At 40.0% G+C, this 15,896-nt stretch overlaps 2 protein-coding genes and 1 non-coding gene across 7 annotated transcripts in view; all 3 read right to left on the reverse strand.

Moving 5' to 3' along the window:
- The window catches only part of LOC133044617 (ankyrin repeat domain-containing protein 26-like), a 54,602-nt gene extending 48,946 nt beyond the window's left edge, over positions 1-5,656 (reverse strand). Inside the window, exons 1-3 of the mRNA XM_061126092.1 lie at positions 4,695-5,656; positions 4,361-4,534; positions 160-266 (exon numbers count right to left, since the gene is read on the reverse strand). Coding sequence (XP_060982075.1) covers positions 160-266; positions 4,361-4,534; positions 4,695-4,700 — 287 coding nt within the window. The 5' untranslated portion in view covers positions 4,701-5,656. The remainder of the gene's footprint in view (positions 1-159; positions 267-4,360; positions 4,535-4,694) is intronic.
- A 3,930-nt stretch (positions 5,657-9,586) lies between these two features.
- Positions 9,587-15,896, reverse strand: part of ANKRD26 (ankyrin repeat domain containing 26) — a 71,906-nt gene continuing 65,596 nt past the window's right edge. For all 5 annotated transcript variants that reach the window (XM_061126091.1, XM_061126088.1, XM_061126089.1 and 2 more), the window contains 3 exons: positions 14,455-14,683; positions 11,713-11,758; positions 9,587-10,580 (listed from right to left, as the gene is read on the reverse strand). In XM_061126091.1, coding sequence (XP_060982074.1) covers positions 10,444-10,580; positions 11,713-11,758; positions 14,455-14,683 — 412 coding nt within the window. In that variant the 3' untranslated portion in view covers positions 9,587-10,443. The remainder of the gene's footprint in view (positions 10,581-11,712; positions 11,759-14,454; positions 14,684-15,896) is intronic.
- On the reverse strand, positions 13,632-13,822 carry LOC133045371 (U2 spliceosomal RNA). Its single transcript, XR_009690245.1, has one exon. It is a non-coding gene; the product is annotated as a U2 spliceosomal RNA (small nuclear RNA).

Below are 15,896 nucleotides of genomic sequence, written 5' to 3' on the forward strand. Positions count from 1 at the left end.
CTATATATTGTTGTTCATAATTCCCCATCAGAAAATTTTATTTTCTACCTAAGTGGTGATGTGTTGTTGACCACAAACAAATCCTCTTATTAATTTAATCTTGGTATTACCACCCTAGAACAGCACTAAGGTTTTGAAAAAGAAAAAGAACAACTGTACCTTTTCAAGTTGTCAACCGCATGTATATTTGCTCCTTTGTTTACAAGAAACTCCACTATTTGCTCTCTTCTTTCACTTATGCCAAGTAACAGAGGTGTGAGGTCACACTGTAAAACAGGGAAGACCATTTCTAATGTACACAGTCAACCTATTTCTAAACTGAAATTAAAATCGTGCAAGAGATTCTCTGAACTGAAACATATAATTCAGAAGGTAAATAAAAGAGAGCCCCCTCTTCATCCCCCTGTGCACCTTCTTTCTCTTTAATATGCTCCTCCTCTGGGCCTTCCCTGGTGGTACAGTGGCTAAGACTCCAGCTCCCAATGCAGGGGGTCTGAGTTCCATTTAGCTACTAAATCAACTGCATATTTTAGGAACAATGCTGAGGCAGAAATATATATTATCTGTAGTATGCATAACCGATCCAAGGATGACCATGAGTAAACTCAAGGTTTACAGACAGTCCAGTGGGAATATTCTCTACATGAACATGCAGACAGTAAACTTTTTTTTTTTTTTCCCAAAAAACCAAATGTGGGAACCATGTTTTACGGCTTTCTCAGAAATGTCTCCTGGAATTTAATCTTACTCATTCTCTCCTCCTTGCTTGCTCCCCACAACCCGCCCCCCACCCCACCCCTACCCCTCTTAAGTTAGATGTTCTGGCTGACAGGTCAGCATTAGCCACATGCTATCTGCACGTAGAATGACCCCCCCTCCCACCTTATCTTCAAAGACCTTTCTTGGTGACTCTCATGTGATTACCTCCAGACCTCCAGGAGGAAGCTTCCACAATCCCAAAATTCTGGTCTTTGACTGGCTTTACTGCTCTTAGTTAAAGATTACAAGATAAGTTACCAACAAAAAACACGCTCAGCATTTTCTTGGGCAGTTTCTCTTCTGCAAACTCTCCCTGCACTCTCTCTCATCATCTTGTGTGTTTCTGAGAAATATTCTTTGTGAAACCACCACAATCAACTTAAAAATTCTAATTCAAAAAATTCAATCCCATTCTTAAGAGATCCTTTCAAAATATGAAATCAATGATTACTTACATTGTCTTTAAACCCTGGAAATATTTATCAAAATAAACTATAAAACAAAAATTGGAAACTCAAATGTTTATGGAGGAAAATCTGGTGAACTGAGAAAGTGAAAAAGCCAGGTGAGGCCAGTAACTCCAAGAATACATGCCCCATATCGAAGGGGTGGCCTCTGCAGGCAGACCAAACAGGAGGATGGCCTCAAGGGGAACCAGATTTGGTTCTTGGAGAAGCCTGAACTGCAGACTTCTGCATGAGTCTCCTAAATTTTAAATGTTGACTCAGCGTGTCAACTAAACGAAACGTATCCAAGGGCCACGTTTGGTCTATGGCCCACTTGCGGCTTTACGTTTACTGTTTCCAAACAGGTGGGTATAAAGCAAATATTGTATGTGAAAACTTTCCTTTCTTTACTATCATATGTTTCACAAAAAAACATGGGTCCCAATATGTAATAAATATGGCTATTAAGACTCATAACTCAATTAAAAATAAATTCTTTTAAAAAGACTCATAACTCACACATCAAGAATGTTTCCACTGCCTGTTGAAACTACAATCTGTCTCCAGAATTCTTCTAGATTGTTAATCAAATGGATAATGAGGTCCGAAGACTGCTGAAACTAAATTATTAAAACAATTCCCATCTGTACTGTTACTAACTTCATGGGTTTTAAAGCTCTCATCTCCTTATGCCAGGGATCAGCAAATCTAACACACACACTGCAAGAGTCTGTCCTGCAGCTGACACCAAAAAAGGCTCATGAGTTACTATTACCGCACTCAGGAAAACCCTGTTGCTAAGAAACATCTGTTGACCTAATGACCTGGATGACAAGAGAAGGTGCAAAATCCTTAAAGGGTCAGACTCTACAGCTGAAGAGACTTCGCCATGAGCAAATCTCCATTCAGTGGAGAGTCACTGAATGATTGATTAGTGGTTGGAAGGAAAATGAGTTATTGTTCAAGCCAATAGATATTTTCAATAAAACTTTTTTAACTTCTCAATCACAGAGGCAGAGAAAAAGTCAGGCTAATATTGTGGGAAAGGAGGGAGCTGACGGAAATACCTAGTAGTTATCAAACCCCAACTCTTCTAGAGATTACTTTTCTTTCAGATAGGTGCATTTAGAAATTATACTTATTCACTCCATAGTTCTTCATCAAGGACTGTATCAGAATATCAAGGAAATAATTCTAAATACACACGTCCAAGACGTCCTTGATTTATTCAGGCAAAATCTTCAGAGAACAGCCTAGGCTTATAAATTTTTTAAAATAACTTTTCCCAAGTGATTGCAGTTCACCAGCACAATCTAGCGAGAGCAAGTGCAGCAACCGCTCCAGTATCATCTCTTACCCACATGGCCAATTCTTTCTATGACTTGAGGATTTGGAAAAAAAAGTGTAAGAGGTAAGAGTCATCAAAACTGCAAATTGTTTAATTTTCCTCAGTAAACAGGGTTAGAACAGGGACTGGTAAACTCAAAAGGCAACCTGATCTCATTATTTATAAACCTCTTACTTTCCATCAAGACATTCTAGATTGAAGAGCAGAGTCTAGACTCTTATCTAAGTGGCTGTTTCTGTCAGAATAGGATAAGATGTCAGTTAATTATTTGTTCTTCTCTCTTATTTCCCACTTAATCGCCCCCTGTTCACTGCCAGTCTGATTTCCTCAGTCTTCCTAAAACTGGTATCTAGGCAAATTTACAATTCACTCACTCTCTTTCTTAAAATAACAACTATTATCCCTGAAAACTGAAAAGCACCTTACAGAAATATATAAACTGAAGGGAATAAAAAGCAAAAACTAAAACCTCGGGATTCCATGGTGGTACAGTGGCTGGGTCTCAGTGCTGCCAGTAAAGGCGGCCTGGGTTCAACCCTTGGTCAGGAAACTAGATCCTGCATGCTGAAGCTAAACCAAGCACAGCCAAATAAATAAATATTAAAATAAATATCTCCTCTTCTTGGCATTTCCCAACTGCCACAATTCCAGCCTGACTTGCACTTCTCACTTGCTTGCTCCTTTCCTTTCCTTTTGCCCCTTAAGACTTGGGCAGTGAGAGAGAAACCGTGTTTATATAAATCATCTTTCATAAAATGGGAATTTGTCAAAGACAGCAAGATTTCTATTATGTTGTAAAATGCTTTTGTTATGTTTGAATTTTAAGACAAAGTCTACTTAAGAGGGAAATTTTGTTTCACTGTGTTATTTTACATTAATTAGGGAAAAAAAATTGAATGAGGGATATATATGGAAAAAGTTTTACATTTAAAAACTGCATGTTACCACAAATATCTGCCATAAACACCTAAGAGAACACCTGACCCTCTAATGCTTCTTTAGAAACATCACAATTTAAAGTGCAATCTTAGACAATTTGGTTCTTTCAAAATACTTTCACTCGGGGAAGGCTGCAACTTCCAAACACAAAAAACGGAGCCCTCCTGTGAGAGCGGAGGGAGCTCCTGGGGGGCTGCAGCAGCAGGACGTCACCTGCTTCCTGGAGAAAGAGCAGGAGGGGCAGCTTCGCCATCACCAGCTCCGCAGGCTCAGCTGCAACCCCGCCGAGCAGCTCCCCGGGGCTGAGCGCGGGAGACCCCGAGGTGTACATGGCAAACCAAGTGGTCACCAGCACAAGGGAACGCCCTTGCTGGGAGTCAAACATGACCTGACCCTCTTGGTCGGATCTCAGAACCCGGGGTCCGGGAGGGCTCAGGGTCCCTGGCCTGCTGCCTCCCAGGCCCACCGTGCACTCACCCGGCTCCCCTTCATGGGCACTGGGTCTCCTTCCTCCTCCCGCCCACCCCCAGGGGCACCCATTCCCTGAGCCCCTGGAAGCAGCCACTCCTCACATCACTTCACTCCCCCCAGGCCTTCATCATTTGTGCGCTCTGAGCCTACCACCCACTCCCGGGCACGTTCTGATGGGAAATCTTCCTTCTGGGGTAGACGGGTGGCTGGGAGACAGAGCTTTGCCCTCTCTGTGGACACAGACACACCTCCTACCCCTGCACTGGCTGTGTTTCCATGGTAACAGGGCTTGGTGGACACTATTCAGTTTACCTATTTACATAGCTATAAATAAAACACTTGTAGATTAAAAAAATGCTTCACAAATATTTTGTAAATAAAGTTAGTTGAGTTATACCTTGTTCCTGGCTTCTATATCGGCGTCGTAGGAAAGCAGCTTTGCTGCGAGTGATATATTCTGGCAAAAGACGGCATAGTGGAGCGCGGTGTTCCCGCGGACATCCCTGACGTTCGGGTCCGCGCCGTGCGCCAGCAGGAGAGTCGCGCACTCCTCCTCTTGGCATTCCACCGCCTGTCAGTGTGTGCCAAGAAACACAGTGTAAATTCTAGGAATTCAAAGTACACAGTCCACAAGCTTCACCAGTTTGCTCTATCTAAACGAGATAAATTCACTTTTCGCCTCAGTAATTAAATCCACCCATCTCATGTGGACACGGTTCGCTGCCCCATACCTTCATCAGCGCGGTCCTGTGTTCACTGTCACAGAGGTTAAGCAGGCATTTTCTCTCCAGGAGGAGAGTTACCACCGCTGGATGGCCATTGGCACAGGCCAAGTGGAGCGCAGTCCTACAAAAGCAAGAGGAGTGTTCAGGAAACTGTAGTGTCACTGTTTCAAAATACACAATTGTTCCTGTGATTGAAAACAGTCAATAGCATGCTATTCCTTATCCCTCTGAAACAAATATTTCATTTCCTTCTGGAGAAGAACATTATATATTAGCATTAGCTCTTCTTAACACAGTAATGAAAGAACAATCTACTTGAATAGAATGACCTTGACCTTGAGATTCAGCTCAACTTGGGTTTGAATTTGACTTTCACTCTGTCACTTATTAGCTGTTGCTCAGCCTCTCTGTGCCTCAATTTCCTCATCAACAGAATGGAGAGAGAGAAGTAGTTCTGTCACAGGACACCATATGCGATGCTTAAATGAGATCCATGCAAAGAGTTTAGAACCGTTCCTCACACAGATAACAGCTCAGTAATTGTTAGGTAATATAATCATACTTATTACTATTACTACTATTTTATAAGGACAAAACTCCATGAAGTCAAAGGGGATCACACCTCCTTTGCAGATACATTTTGAGGATTAGAGACAACATTGTACTTCAGTGATTCTAATATGTTCATTTTCTCACATTTTAACATCTCTGATATTGGAATGAAATTTATAATTCACAATGTCTGTACAACTATAATTGGTAGCATTTTTGTTTGTTCATTTCTCATTTCTCCTGTTGATATAATTACCATAAGGTCTTTTTATCTAAGGTTGCTTCTTTTTAATTAAAGTATGCTGCTGCTGCTGCTAAGTCACTTCAGTCGTGTCCGACTCTGTGCGACCCCATAGACGGCAGCCCACCAGGCTCCCCCGTCCCTGGGATTCTCCAGGCAAGAACACTGGAGTGGGTTGCCATTTCCTTCTCCAATGCATGAAAGTGAAAAGTGAAATTGAAGTCGCTCAGTTGTGTCCAACTCTTCCCGACCCCGTGGACTGCAGCCTACCAGGTGCCTCTGTCCATGGGATTTTCCAGGAAAGAGTACTGGAGTGGGGTGCCATTGCCTTCTCCATTAATTAAAGTATAGATGATGCATATTACATATTATTATATATTACAGGTACACAACATAGTGATTCACAATTTTTATAGGTCATACTCCATTTAAAGTTATTATACAATATTTGCTATATTCCCCATGTTGTACAATATATCCCGGTAGCTTGCAGGATTTTAGTTCCCCCACCAGGTATCAACCCTGGGCCCACAGCAGTGAGTCTTAACCACTGGACGACCAAGTAACTCCCTAGATTCCCTTGAATTCTGAAAAGGCTGAAAGTTGTGAGAAGATATCAATCCTCAAAAAAAATTCTCAAAAAAATTGAAAGTGAGAAGTTATTTTTATCTGTGCACATTCCTATTAGTGCCAAAAAGACAAGCCCTGTCTGCTAATCTGACTTGCCTATAGACAGCTTGATCTACAGAGTTTTAAATTTTTTGTGTTGTTAAAATGTTAAATCAACATCCAGATTTCTTCTCTTTTTTTTATATGTGCCGGAAACTCCAGAATTCTTACTTTTGAAATCCTTCTCAGAAGGTCGTTGGGGTGGGCGGGAGGCTCACAAGGAATACACCTGATTGATTCATGACGTCATACAGCAGAAACAACACGACACGGTAAAGCAATTACTCTCCAATTAAACAATTAAGGTTAAGAAACAGGAGAAATAGAAAAAACAGAAGGTCTCTGTCAGCAGATAAAAAAATGTATAAATAGGAATTTGAGTTTTATTCTTGTACTTTTCTCACTGTGCATATTTGAAATGTTTGATCCATACTCAGTCTGAAACTTTTTGGTGAGATAAAAATTGAGCTACTTTTCTCTTTTACCAGGTTATGTCTCCACCATCTACACACAGTTTATCATTTCTAACAGAAAAGGTCATCATTATCAAGTTCTAAAGTTTTACATACATTTGGGTGTTTGGGCATTCTGTTCCATGCATTTCTCTATCTTTTCAGTTGTTAGTAAATGAACATTTTGTGGGCACTTACAGCACATTTTGATATCTAGAAGGGCACATCTTCCTCTACTATACAAAACTTTTAATTTCATCACAACAATTAAAGACAGCATATGTAACCCTAAATCTTTAAAACCATGAAATGCTGATTTGGTTTAAATATAGAAAGACCATACATCCTAAGAAAATGTCTTCCTATTCAAGGGCACAGCCAGCTTCCTACTTCAAAGCTGTCTTCTAAGGTCCTTCAGCGAAGAACGCATATACCTAAGTGTACACTGACATAAAATGGATACCGAACTGTATCTGAAGAATTTTTAATCCAGAAGTTGATTTGGCATGGAAATTATTTTGCTCACTATGCAGTGTTCTATAATATATAACCTTATGGTATAAAAATGTATACATTAACAATAAGATATTGACAACATCAGAAATCTGTCCACTGCCATGATCCACAAGAAGCGATCCATGAAGAAGTGCTTTCATAAATCACATGAGAAAAAATGTGAGAGCCAGGAGGTTCAGAAGATTTCTTGAAGGCTATATAACTTCAGAGCTCTTATTCATGAGTACATCATGCTAACCCATGCAAATAAAAAGTAGGAGGAAGAAAGGAAAAACAGATGCTATTCATGTTTCATTTCACTTCTGTGATTACCGACATTCAGTTAAACGACTTCAAAACTATCAGTAAAGTGCTCTATAAGGGGAATTATAAGTGGGTCCAAAACCAGCTAAGGCTTTGGCTGCCTATAAAGTCTGCGGGGTGCTGGATCCCAGGAAGGTATCCAGGAGCCTTGGAGGGGAAACTCACAGGAGGGATCTCTGCCAGGCCCTGCCACCCCACTTACCTGTTCATTTTGTCCCTGTCATTCAGGCCATTTTTTCCAAAAAGCAGAACCTGCTGCACTTTGGTTACATTGCCCACAGTGGCAGCTTTGTGGATCTTTCTGAGGTCCTTGTCTCGGATGTGGTACCCGGGCTGGAAGTTGATTCTATCACTGCTGTCTCTCACCGGGTTGATGGAGGAGCCAAAGGGCGACGCTCCCTTCTTACTCCCGAAGCCAAAAATCTTCTTCATCGCAGAGCCTAGGGACTCCGAACACACCTCACCTCCCCCTCAGCTCTTCACAGTCCCCTAAACGCAACACAAGCGCTACAGATAAGTCAGAGTGGTCCCACCACAACCTCCCAGTTGGGAAGCTCAACGGTTTGGAATCTTTTGTCCCAGAATGATGGTTGCTAGGCGACACTTCTAAACACATTGCCCGTGCGCACAGAGGCCTGGCGTGCCAGACTGCCCACTGCTCATATGCAAGAACTGTTAAGTTCATTGCCTGAAAGAAACAATATCAATAAACCCTTACCAAAACTAAGAAGGAAAGAGAGGAAACTCAAATAAATACAGAAAGGAAAGTGACATTATAACTGTATAACTGTCAAAATAACTATAGTATCCAAAGCAATCTATAGATTCAGTGCAATTCCTATCAAATTACCAATGGCATTTTTCACACAACTAGGACAAAAATTTTACATTTTTGGAAATAAAAGACCCCAAACAGCCAAAGCAGTCTTGATAAAGAAAAGCAAGAGCCGACAGAATCAGGTACCCTGACTGCAGACTACTCTGCAAGCTTCAGTAATCAAAACACAGTACTAGCACAAAAACAGAAATATATTGAATGATCAATGGAACAAGACAGAAAGTCCAGAGAGAAACCTACGTAACTGTGGTCAGTTAATCTAGGATATTGGAGGCAAGACTATACAAAGGAGAAAAGACAGTCTCTTCAACAAGTGGTGCTGAGAAAACTCAACAGCTACATGTATAAGAAGGAAATTAGAACACTCCCTAACATCATATGCAAAAATGAACTCAAAATGGACTAAACACCTAAATATAAGACAGGTCCTGTAAAACTCAGAGGACAATATAGGCAGAACACTCTCTGACATAATTGACAGCAGTATCTTTTTTCATCCACCTCTTAGAGTAATGAAAATAAAAACAGAAATAAGCAAATGGGATATAATTAAACTTAAAAGCTTTTGCACAGTGCAGGAAATCATAAACAAGACAGACAACAACCCACAGAATGGGGGACAATATTTGCAAATGATGCAATTGACAAGGGATTAATCCCCAACATATTCAAACAGCTCAAAGAGCTCAATATCAGAAAACAAACAACCTGATCAAAAAATGAGTGTAAGATCTAAATATACATTTCTCTAAAGAACACCTACAGATGACCAAAAAGCACATGAAGGGATGCTCAGAAAGGATGCCCTGCATCACTAATTAGAGAAATGCAGAAATACTATACTAAGGGATCATTTCACACCAATCAGAAGAGCTACCATCAAAAAATATACAAACAATAAATGCTGGAGAGAGTGTGGAGAAAAGGGAACCCTTCTACACTACTTATGGAATACAACTAGGTACAGCCACTGTAGGAAACTCTATAAAGATTTCTTTAAAAACTAAATATAGAGTTGCCATATTATTCATCAATCTCAGTCCTGGGCATATATCTGGAGAAAACCATAATTCAAAAAGGTACATGCACCCCAATGTTCATTGCAGAACTATTTACAATAGCCAAGACATTGAAGCAACCTAAGTGTCCATCAACAGAAGAATGGATAAAGAAGATGTGGTGCACACACACACATACACACACACACACAAACAAAATGGAATATTACTCGGCCATAAAAAGAAATAATAATGTTATTTGCAGCAACACAGATGGATCTCGAAATTACAATACAAAGTGAAATAACTCAGACAGAGAAAAACAAGTATCACATCACTTACATGTGGAATTTAATAAAAATAAGCTTATTTACACAACAGAAACCAACTCAAAACATCTCAAAATCAAATTATGGTTATGAAAGGGGAAACATGAGGGGAAGAATAAATTAGGAGATTGGGATTAACATATATACACTATTTTCTAGAAGTCACGTATGGATATGAGAGTTGGACGATAAAGCAGGCTGACTGCCAAAGAATTAATGCTTTTGAACTGTGGTGTTGACAGTAGACGCTCGAGAGTCCTTGGACTGCAAGGAGATTAAACCAGTCAATCCTAAAGGAAATCAATCCTGAATATTCATTGGAAGGACTGATGTTGAGGCTGAAGCTCTAATACTTCAGCCACTTGATGTGAAGAGCTGATTCATCAGAAAAGACCCTTATGCTGGGAAAGATGGAAGACAGGAGGCGAAAGGGGACACAGAGGACAAGACGGTTGGGAGCATCACTGACTGAATGGACATGAATCTGAGCTACCTCCACAAGATAGCGGAGGACAGAGGAGTCTGGCGGGCTTCAATCCATTGGTCGCACAGAGTCGGACATGACTGAGTGACTAACACTTTCATTTTGAATATGGAAAACTTAACAGTGCTGGTTTTTAAATCACTTAAAAGTAAGTTAGCTGCAGAGAAAATACTTAGTATCATAAGTACTTAGATACTACTGTTTAAAAGTAGTATTAATACTACTTAAAAGTAGTATTTTTAAAATACCATTAAATTTTCATCACACACACAAAAATAGTTCCCTTTAATAAAGATTTTCTCATCATGTTTAATGAGAAACAACTAAAATGTCATGAAAACAGTCCAGAAGGGAAATTTTTACTATTTATCTTTCAGATCATATATTTTTTCTTCAAAATCTGTACATATTCTTGTGATGTTTTCAAAAGCAGGTCCTCATACAGATTTGACCCATCTGTAGCTCCTAGAGGAGACAATCCATAGGACTCAGATTCAAATTCAGCAGCAGCTGGAAAGAAAAAGGATCACATTCTTTATCTAAAATACTTGAGTTAACTCAGTATTAGTAAAAAGAAAAAACATAAAAACAAAAACCTGAGATATTTCTAAGTGCTCTGAAAAATGAAACATATCTATAGATGACAGAAAACAAAATACAAGACTACAATTATATAATCAGCCCATGGTCCCACATGTGGCTGAGTATCAGAGCTTCTGGCTTTCTCATTCTTCATTCATCTACTCAATAACTATCTGCTAAGCTGCTGTGACACTGGAATTACAAAATGAAGGTGACCCAGTCCACCCTGAGAAATGATAATGCCATAAACTGGAAAAACAGATAAACAGGCGATTTCCATACAGAGTTACAAATACTAAGACAGGTATACAAGACTGCACAGGGAACACTCAGAAGGGACAGCCGGCTTTGCGTCAGTACTGCCAGCTTTCTGGTGGAGGTGCTATGGAAGCAGATGCCTGAAGGACAGGAAAAAGTGCAGGAGATGGAGGGGAGAAGCACGTACAAAGACCGGAGGTGAGGAAACGAATCTGTGGGATCCTACAGAGTCTGGCTGGTTAGATGCAGAGCTACGGGGCAGAGTAAGGTGGTAAAGAGATAAGGCCAACTACTTTCGAAGGACCCAAATTGATGCGGGTGTTTGGAGCTTTTCCTGAGGGCAAGAGATAAACTAGCGACAAAGTCAATGACACAGAAATTATAAAGGCAGCCATCAGGTGACAGCTATGCAAACATGACTGCCTGAGTCTGGGTGTTCTAGCCTTAACCGCTACCAGCGCTGAGACAGTGTGGACGCCATGCTTCCTAAGAATGGCGTCAGGGTGCAGACGGACAGTTCCTCAGCGATGGCAGCAGTAGAGGAAGGATACAGCCCGAAATACACAGAAATACATAGACCTTTGGAGATTTTTTTTAAAACTATGGAACATGATGGATAAATGAGGAAGAATATTTTTCACTATGACTGCTCATGCTTTTACATTTTTCATTAGCTATGGATAAGAAAAAATATTTAACATAGTATCTGTTATCCAAACAATGGACAGAGATGCCATTTACTGTTTACAGTCTATTTCAGAAATCAATGTCTAAATTTAATTCATACATTTTGGCAACATACCTTCTCTTAGTTCTCTAGTTATACTCCTGTCCAACTCCTGCCGCATCTGAAATAAGTCAAATATTATTATCTTTAACTTAAGCAAGAGATATTATCATAGGAATGTTATACAGCTTACTAAATGTGACATTTAAATAATACTTTTAGAGACTAGACCTAACTTGAAGATTACTTAAGTAGAAAAATAATCACATAAAGAAAATGAATTCCTACTTATTCCACTTATAGACAACAGAGAACATATATATGGAATGTTATTTAATCTGATAAAAAGTACAATAAATATCAGTCTATGGAGTACACATAATTTCAAATTAGAGAATGATCCATAATCCTAGGAATGACCCACAAGATTACTATCTTCTCCCCCCTCACAGCTCCTGCCCTAAATACATACTTCCAAGACCTTTATTTTGATTTCTAGGTGAGGATCCTGTTCAAATGGAGGAAGTAGTTTGAGTCGAATGTTATTAAGGAGAACACATCTGCAATTTTCTTTAAGCTTCTCCATTTCACGAAAACACAGAAAGGTGAGAAAATTATACACAAGAAAACAATGTACAAGCAAGTTTTTATTCTAAAGGTGTTTAGTGAGAAGGATTCTCTCATAAGTGTTCATTTCTGAGCTATGTCCCATAGACGTGGTAGGTCCCACAGGGATCACTGCAGGGTTGAGGGACGGAGAAATCACAAGTGCAGGACCTCTGGCCATTCCTTTGGCTAAAAGGCTTTATACTTCTCTCCGTTTTATGTAATATGGTTCCCACAAAAGTGTTTTTTTTTTTTTTTTAAAGAAAGGTTGTTTTCTTTGAAGAAAAAAAAACCACAACTTTTTTTTAAGGTATGAGAGTCATGATTTAGGCAAAGTTCGTAATTCTACAAAAGAAGTAATAAAGCCAATGACTTTCTTCCTGAGTCCAGAGTCCTATGCCAGCTACTTCCTCAGATTAAGAAAAAACACATAGATTTTTAACTATAACGTAGAGAAAATGAATATGTAAAGCCTTCTTACATAGTTCAACAAGACTTGTGGCATGACATGACATAGGAGCTTTCTAACTAAATCATGTTTTAAAGGCAAGAACAAGAATAAATTATTGTCAAACTCCTATATGTAGCAGTCAGTTGATACAGTTAATTTATAAAGCATAAATTTTTTAAAAACACAAGACAGGGAACTTGAAGGAGAAAAGTTCCAAGGTGAGGACTTCTACTCCTACCCTCCTTATGAGAGGTGGGGACAGTTACAAAATGGGTGAGTTTGGGAGAAGGAACTTCTCCCAAAGTGCTTGCTTGGTTCCAAATCTCTTCTTTGACAAGATGTTATGTGCCCACAGCATCGTGAACTTGAGTCTGCAGTAGGCAGCCTGCCCCTGGGACGGGGGTCAAGCATTTGCTTCCTCCTCTTAGGCCTGCGTGGGGCAGTGTCTGACTTGGCATGAAGTGTTCGGAGGCCCGCTGTGACTGCACAGCTAAAGCACGTCCTCCAGGTTCACGGCTCTCAAGTACTAAGACCCAACGTAGCCGCAGTGCTGTCGATGAAACCTTAGATTGCTCTCCTATGATGGCAAGAAGCCAAATGAGAACACAGGTTGAGACTGCATTTAACAAGGGCTACTTTTATCTGCACCATAAACATCATGAAAACACTATCAAAACGATAAACCCGGGTGCACTGACTGAAATGGATATTTTAATCACAATGATTAAACAGTGAAAACTGGTGGCAATTTAAAGACTCCCCATCATTGCTATCTTAGATACCATTCATCCAGGTGATATCAAGATAGAGATAAAGTGAGCTTCATTTATAATTTTTAAATGTTTGAATATACTACAAATCTAGAAGTATTCTACAAATGCTCAGCAAGATTTTTTTTTTTTCTTTTTTTTTTTTCTTTTCTTTGTTTTTTTATTTTTATGGGTGCACCGTTCCTGGAAGTACTGCAATACCAGGTCGATGCGTACAGCGGACGGAGCAAGCTCCTATTCCAACTCCCAGCTCCAAAAATCCATTTAATATATTGTCCTCGGACAGAGGACGTATCAGATATTAAACTGATAAGAACAGATACTACACTTGATCTTAGCCAAAAGGCCGAGAAGCGATAAGATTTTTTTTAATTAAAAAAAAGCTATAGGTAAAATAGTAATTAAAGAAAATGACAAAAATGTCATTTTTGTAAGAAATGACAAATTTTATGTAAGAAAATGACAAGAAATGTTAAGCTAAAACTAGAAATTAATGTTTTGGTTTAGTATTATAAGCTTATTTAATTCATAAAAAGGATTTATCTAGGATTCCTTAAAACAAAAAGCATCCATATGTGGTTAGTGTTCAGATGCCAGTGATTCACTTATGCTTAGAGGTAGAAAAACTTTGCTGCATACAGCAGAGCTTGGAAATGATTATGAACCATTTCCAACTGAAATCAATTAGAAAGGAAGTGAAACATCTAAAAGAATACTTTTGGATACTAGGCAATAAGATTTTGTTTCTAAAGTAGAATTTAAACACAGCTTTTTGAGAAATTTAATAGTTTAGTAAGTATCTCTTAAAATCAAGAACTCTGGGACCAAAAAAATCATAAAATTTCTGTCTCCTTTATTAGCACAGCTAATTATGACTTTTACTTAGGGTGCATTAAGTCAAATAAACAACTCAGAAGTTCACCAAATTAAAAACAAGGATCATTCATATCAGAAATCTGAAACCCAGTGAAAAAAGATAACAGAACTAACCTTGGTCAAGTAAGTCTCCATGCTGTCATCTGAACGGCGTGGAATTGAGGTAGAAAACCCTCCATTTGCTCTTGGAGTAAGACTTTCATGGAGCACTAAAGGATTATTGAAATTTCCAACACAAGGGGGCTCCAGGACTGGCCTCGTGCTAAGAGTGCTGAGTAAAGATCTGTTCTGCTGCTTCTCCACCTCAAGTTTGGTGTTGATCTCTGCCAGCCTCTCATGAGTCCTGGGGAAGATGGAAAACACCAACCTTGCTCGTGTTTCCCTAAATGATTTGTGTTTTTTAAGTTGCCGTATAGTAAACGGAATTCCCATTAAACTGTTTGAACCCTGAACACATAGAGCGGGCCTCCTGTAAACAGTGACAGCTGTAACCTTGTTCTAAAGAAGTGCACGCCTCTGAGGCTCCTCAGGTAACCAGTCACCGCTGGGAGAGGAGAGAAAGGGCGTCAGAGAGAAAAGGAGGTGGGCCCACAGTGACCCCTGCTGCCTCTGGGACACGCCTGCCCCCAGGAAACAGTTCAGAGGTGAAGAGACACACCTCCCACAAAGCTGCGTTCAAGCATTTGCTTTCACCACCCTTGTGTACACGTGTCACTCACGACCTCGGAGAAATTAAGCATTTGGCTCTGAGGTATCATCTAGAGTCACAATCTTGAGGGGAGGACAACAAAGTAAATGGGTAACTGAGAAGAGCTAAAACAGCCCCAGGAACAACTACAAGTATCCCCTGCTGTTCCAAAGTGCACTTCACGTTACTTCGCTTATAGGAAAGGCCTACATCAACATCTGTTTTTGATAATCAAAAAAAACAAAAATTTCTTTTTGAAGAGCCTTTTTGGTTTCATATAAAAAGGTTCAGTGTACATTTTACAGAGAGAGGCATCGCGCTGGCCAAGCAGGGAGACTGGCCCCACGGAGCTCCTTCCCGGAAGCCACACCCCACATCTCAGGTCAAGTTACCTATCTGGGAGCACCCGTGTTTCACTTGTGCATACTCATTTTATGTACCGACTAGCCAAACGTGTCCTCGGGTCCCTTCTTCTTTGCTTTATGCTGTTTTGGCTTATGAAAGGTTTCCTGGGAAAGCTCTGCTTTCAGACACTGGGGAAAGCTGGACTCAGCCCTGGAGGTGCGATCTGCCCTTTCAGTCCTCCACACCCCTCAGTCAGGTCACCATGCTACTTCTAGCCACTCTGTGAATTATCCTGCCTTTCACCCCTGTGTTCATTGCCCCCAGTTTCAGAAGTATGCCTTTATGCAGTATAGAAAAACCTAAAAGGACACAGTATTAATAGCTTGTCCTAGGGCGCCCTCTAGCAGTGACCATCTAGTCAACTTTCACTTCCTACTAATCTCACGAACCGCGCTCTAAAAAAATTAGGCTTTAGAGACAAATTAACGAACTAAATTTAGTTTCTGTGATTCTGTGTTTTGAC

Source organism: Dama dama, chromosome 23 (assembly GCF_033118175.1).
Source record: "Dama dama isolate Ldn47 chromosome 23, ASM3311817v1, whole genome shotgun sequence".
NCBI lineage: Eukaryota > Metazoa > Chordata > Mammalia > Artiodactyla > Cervidae > Dama > Dama dama.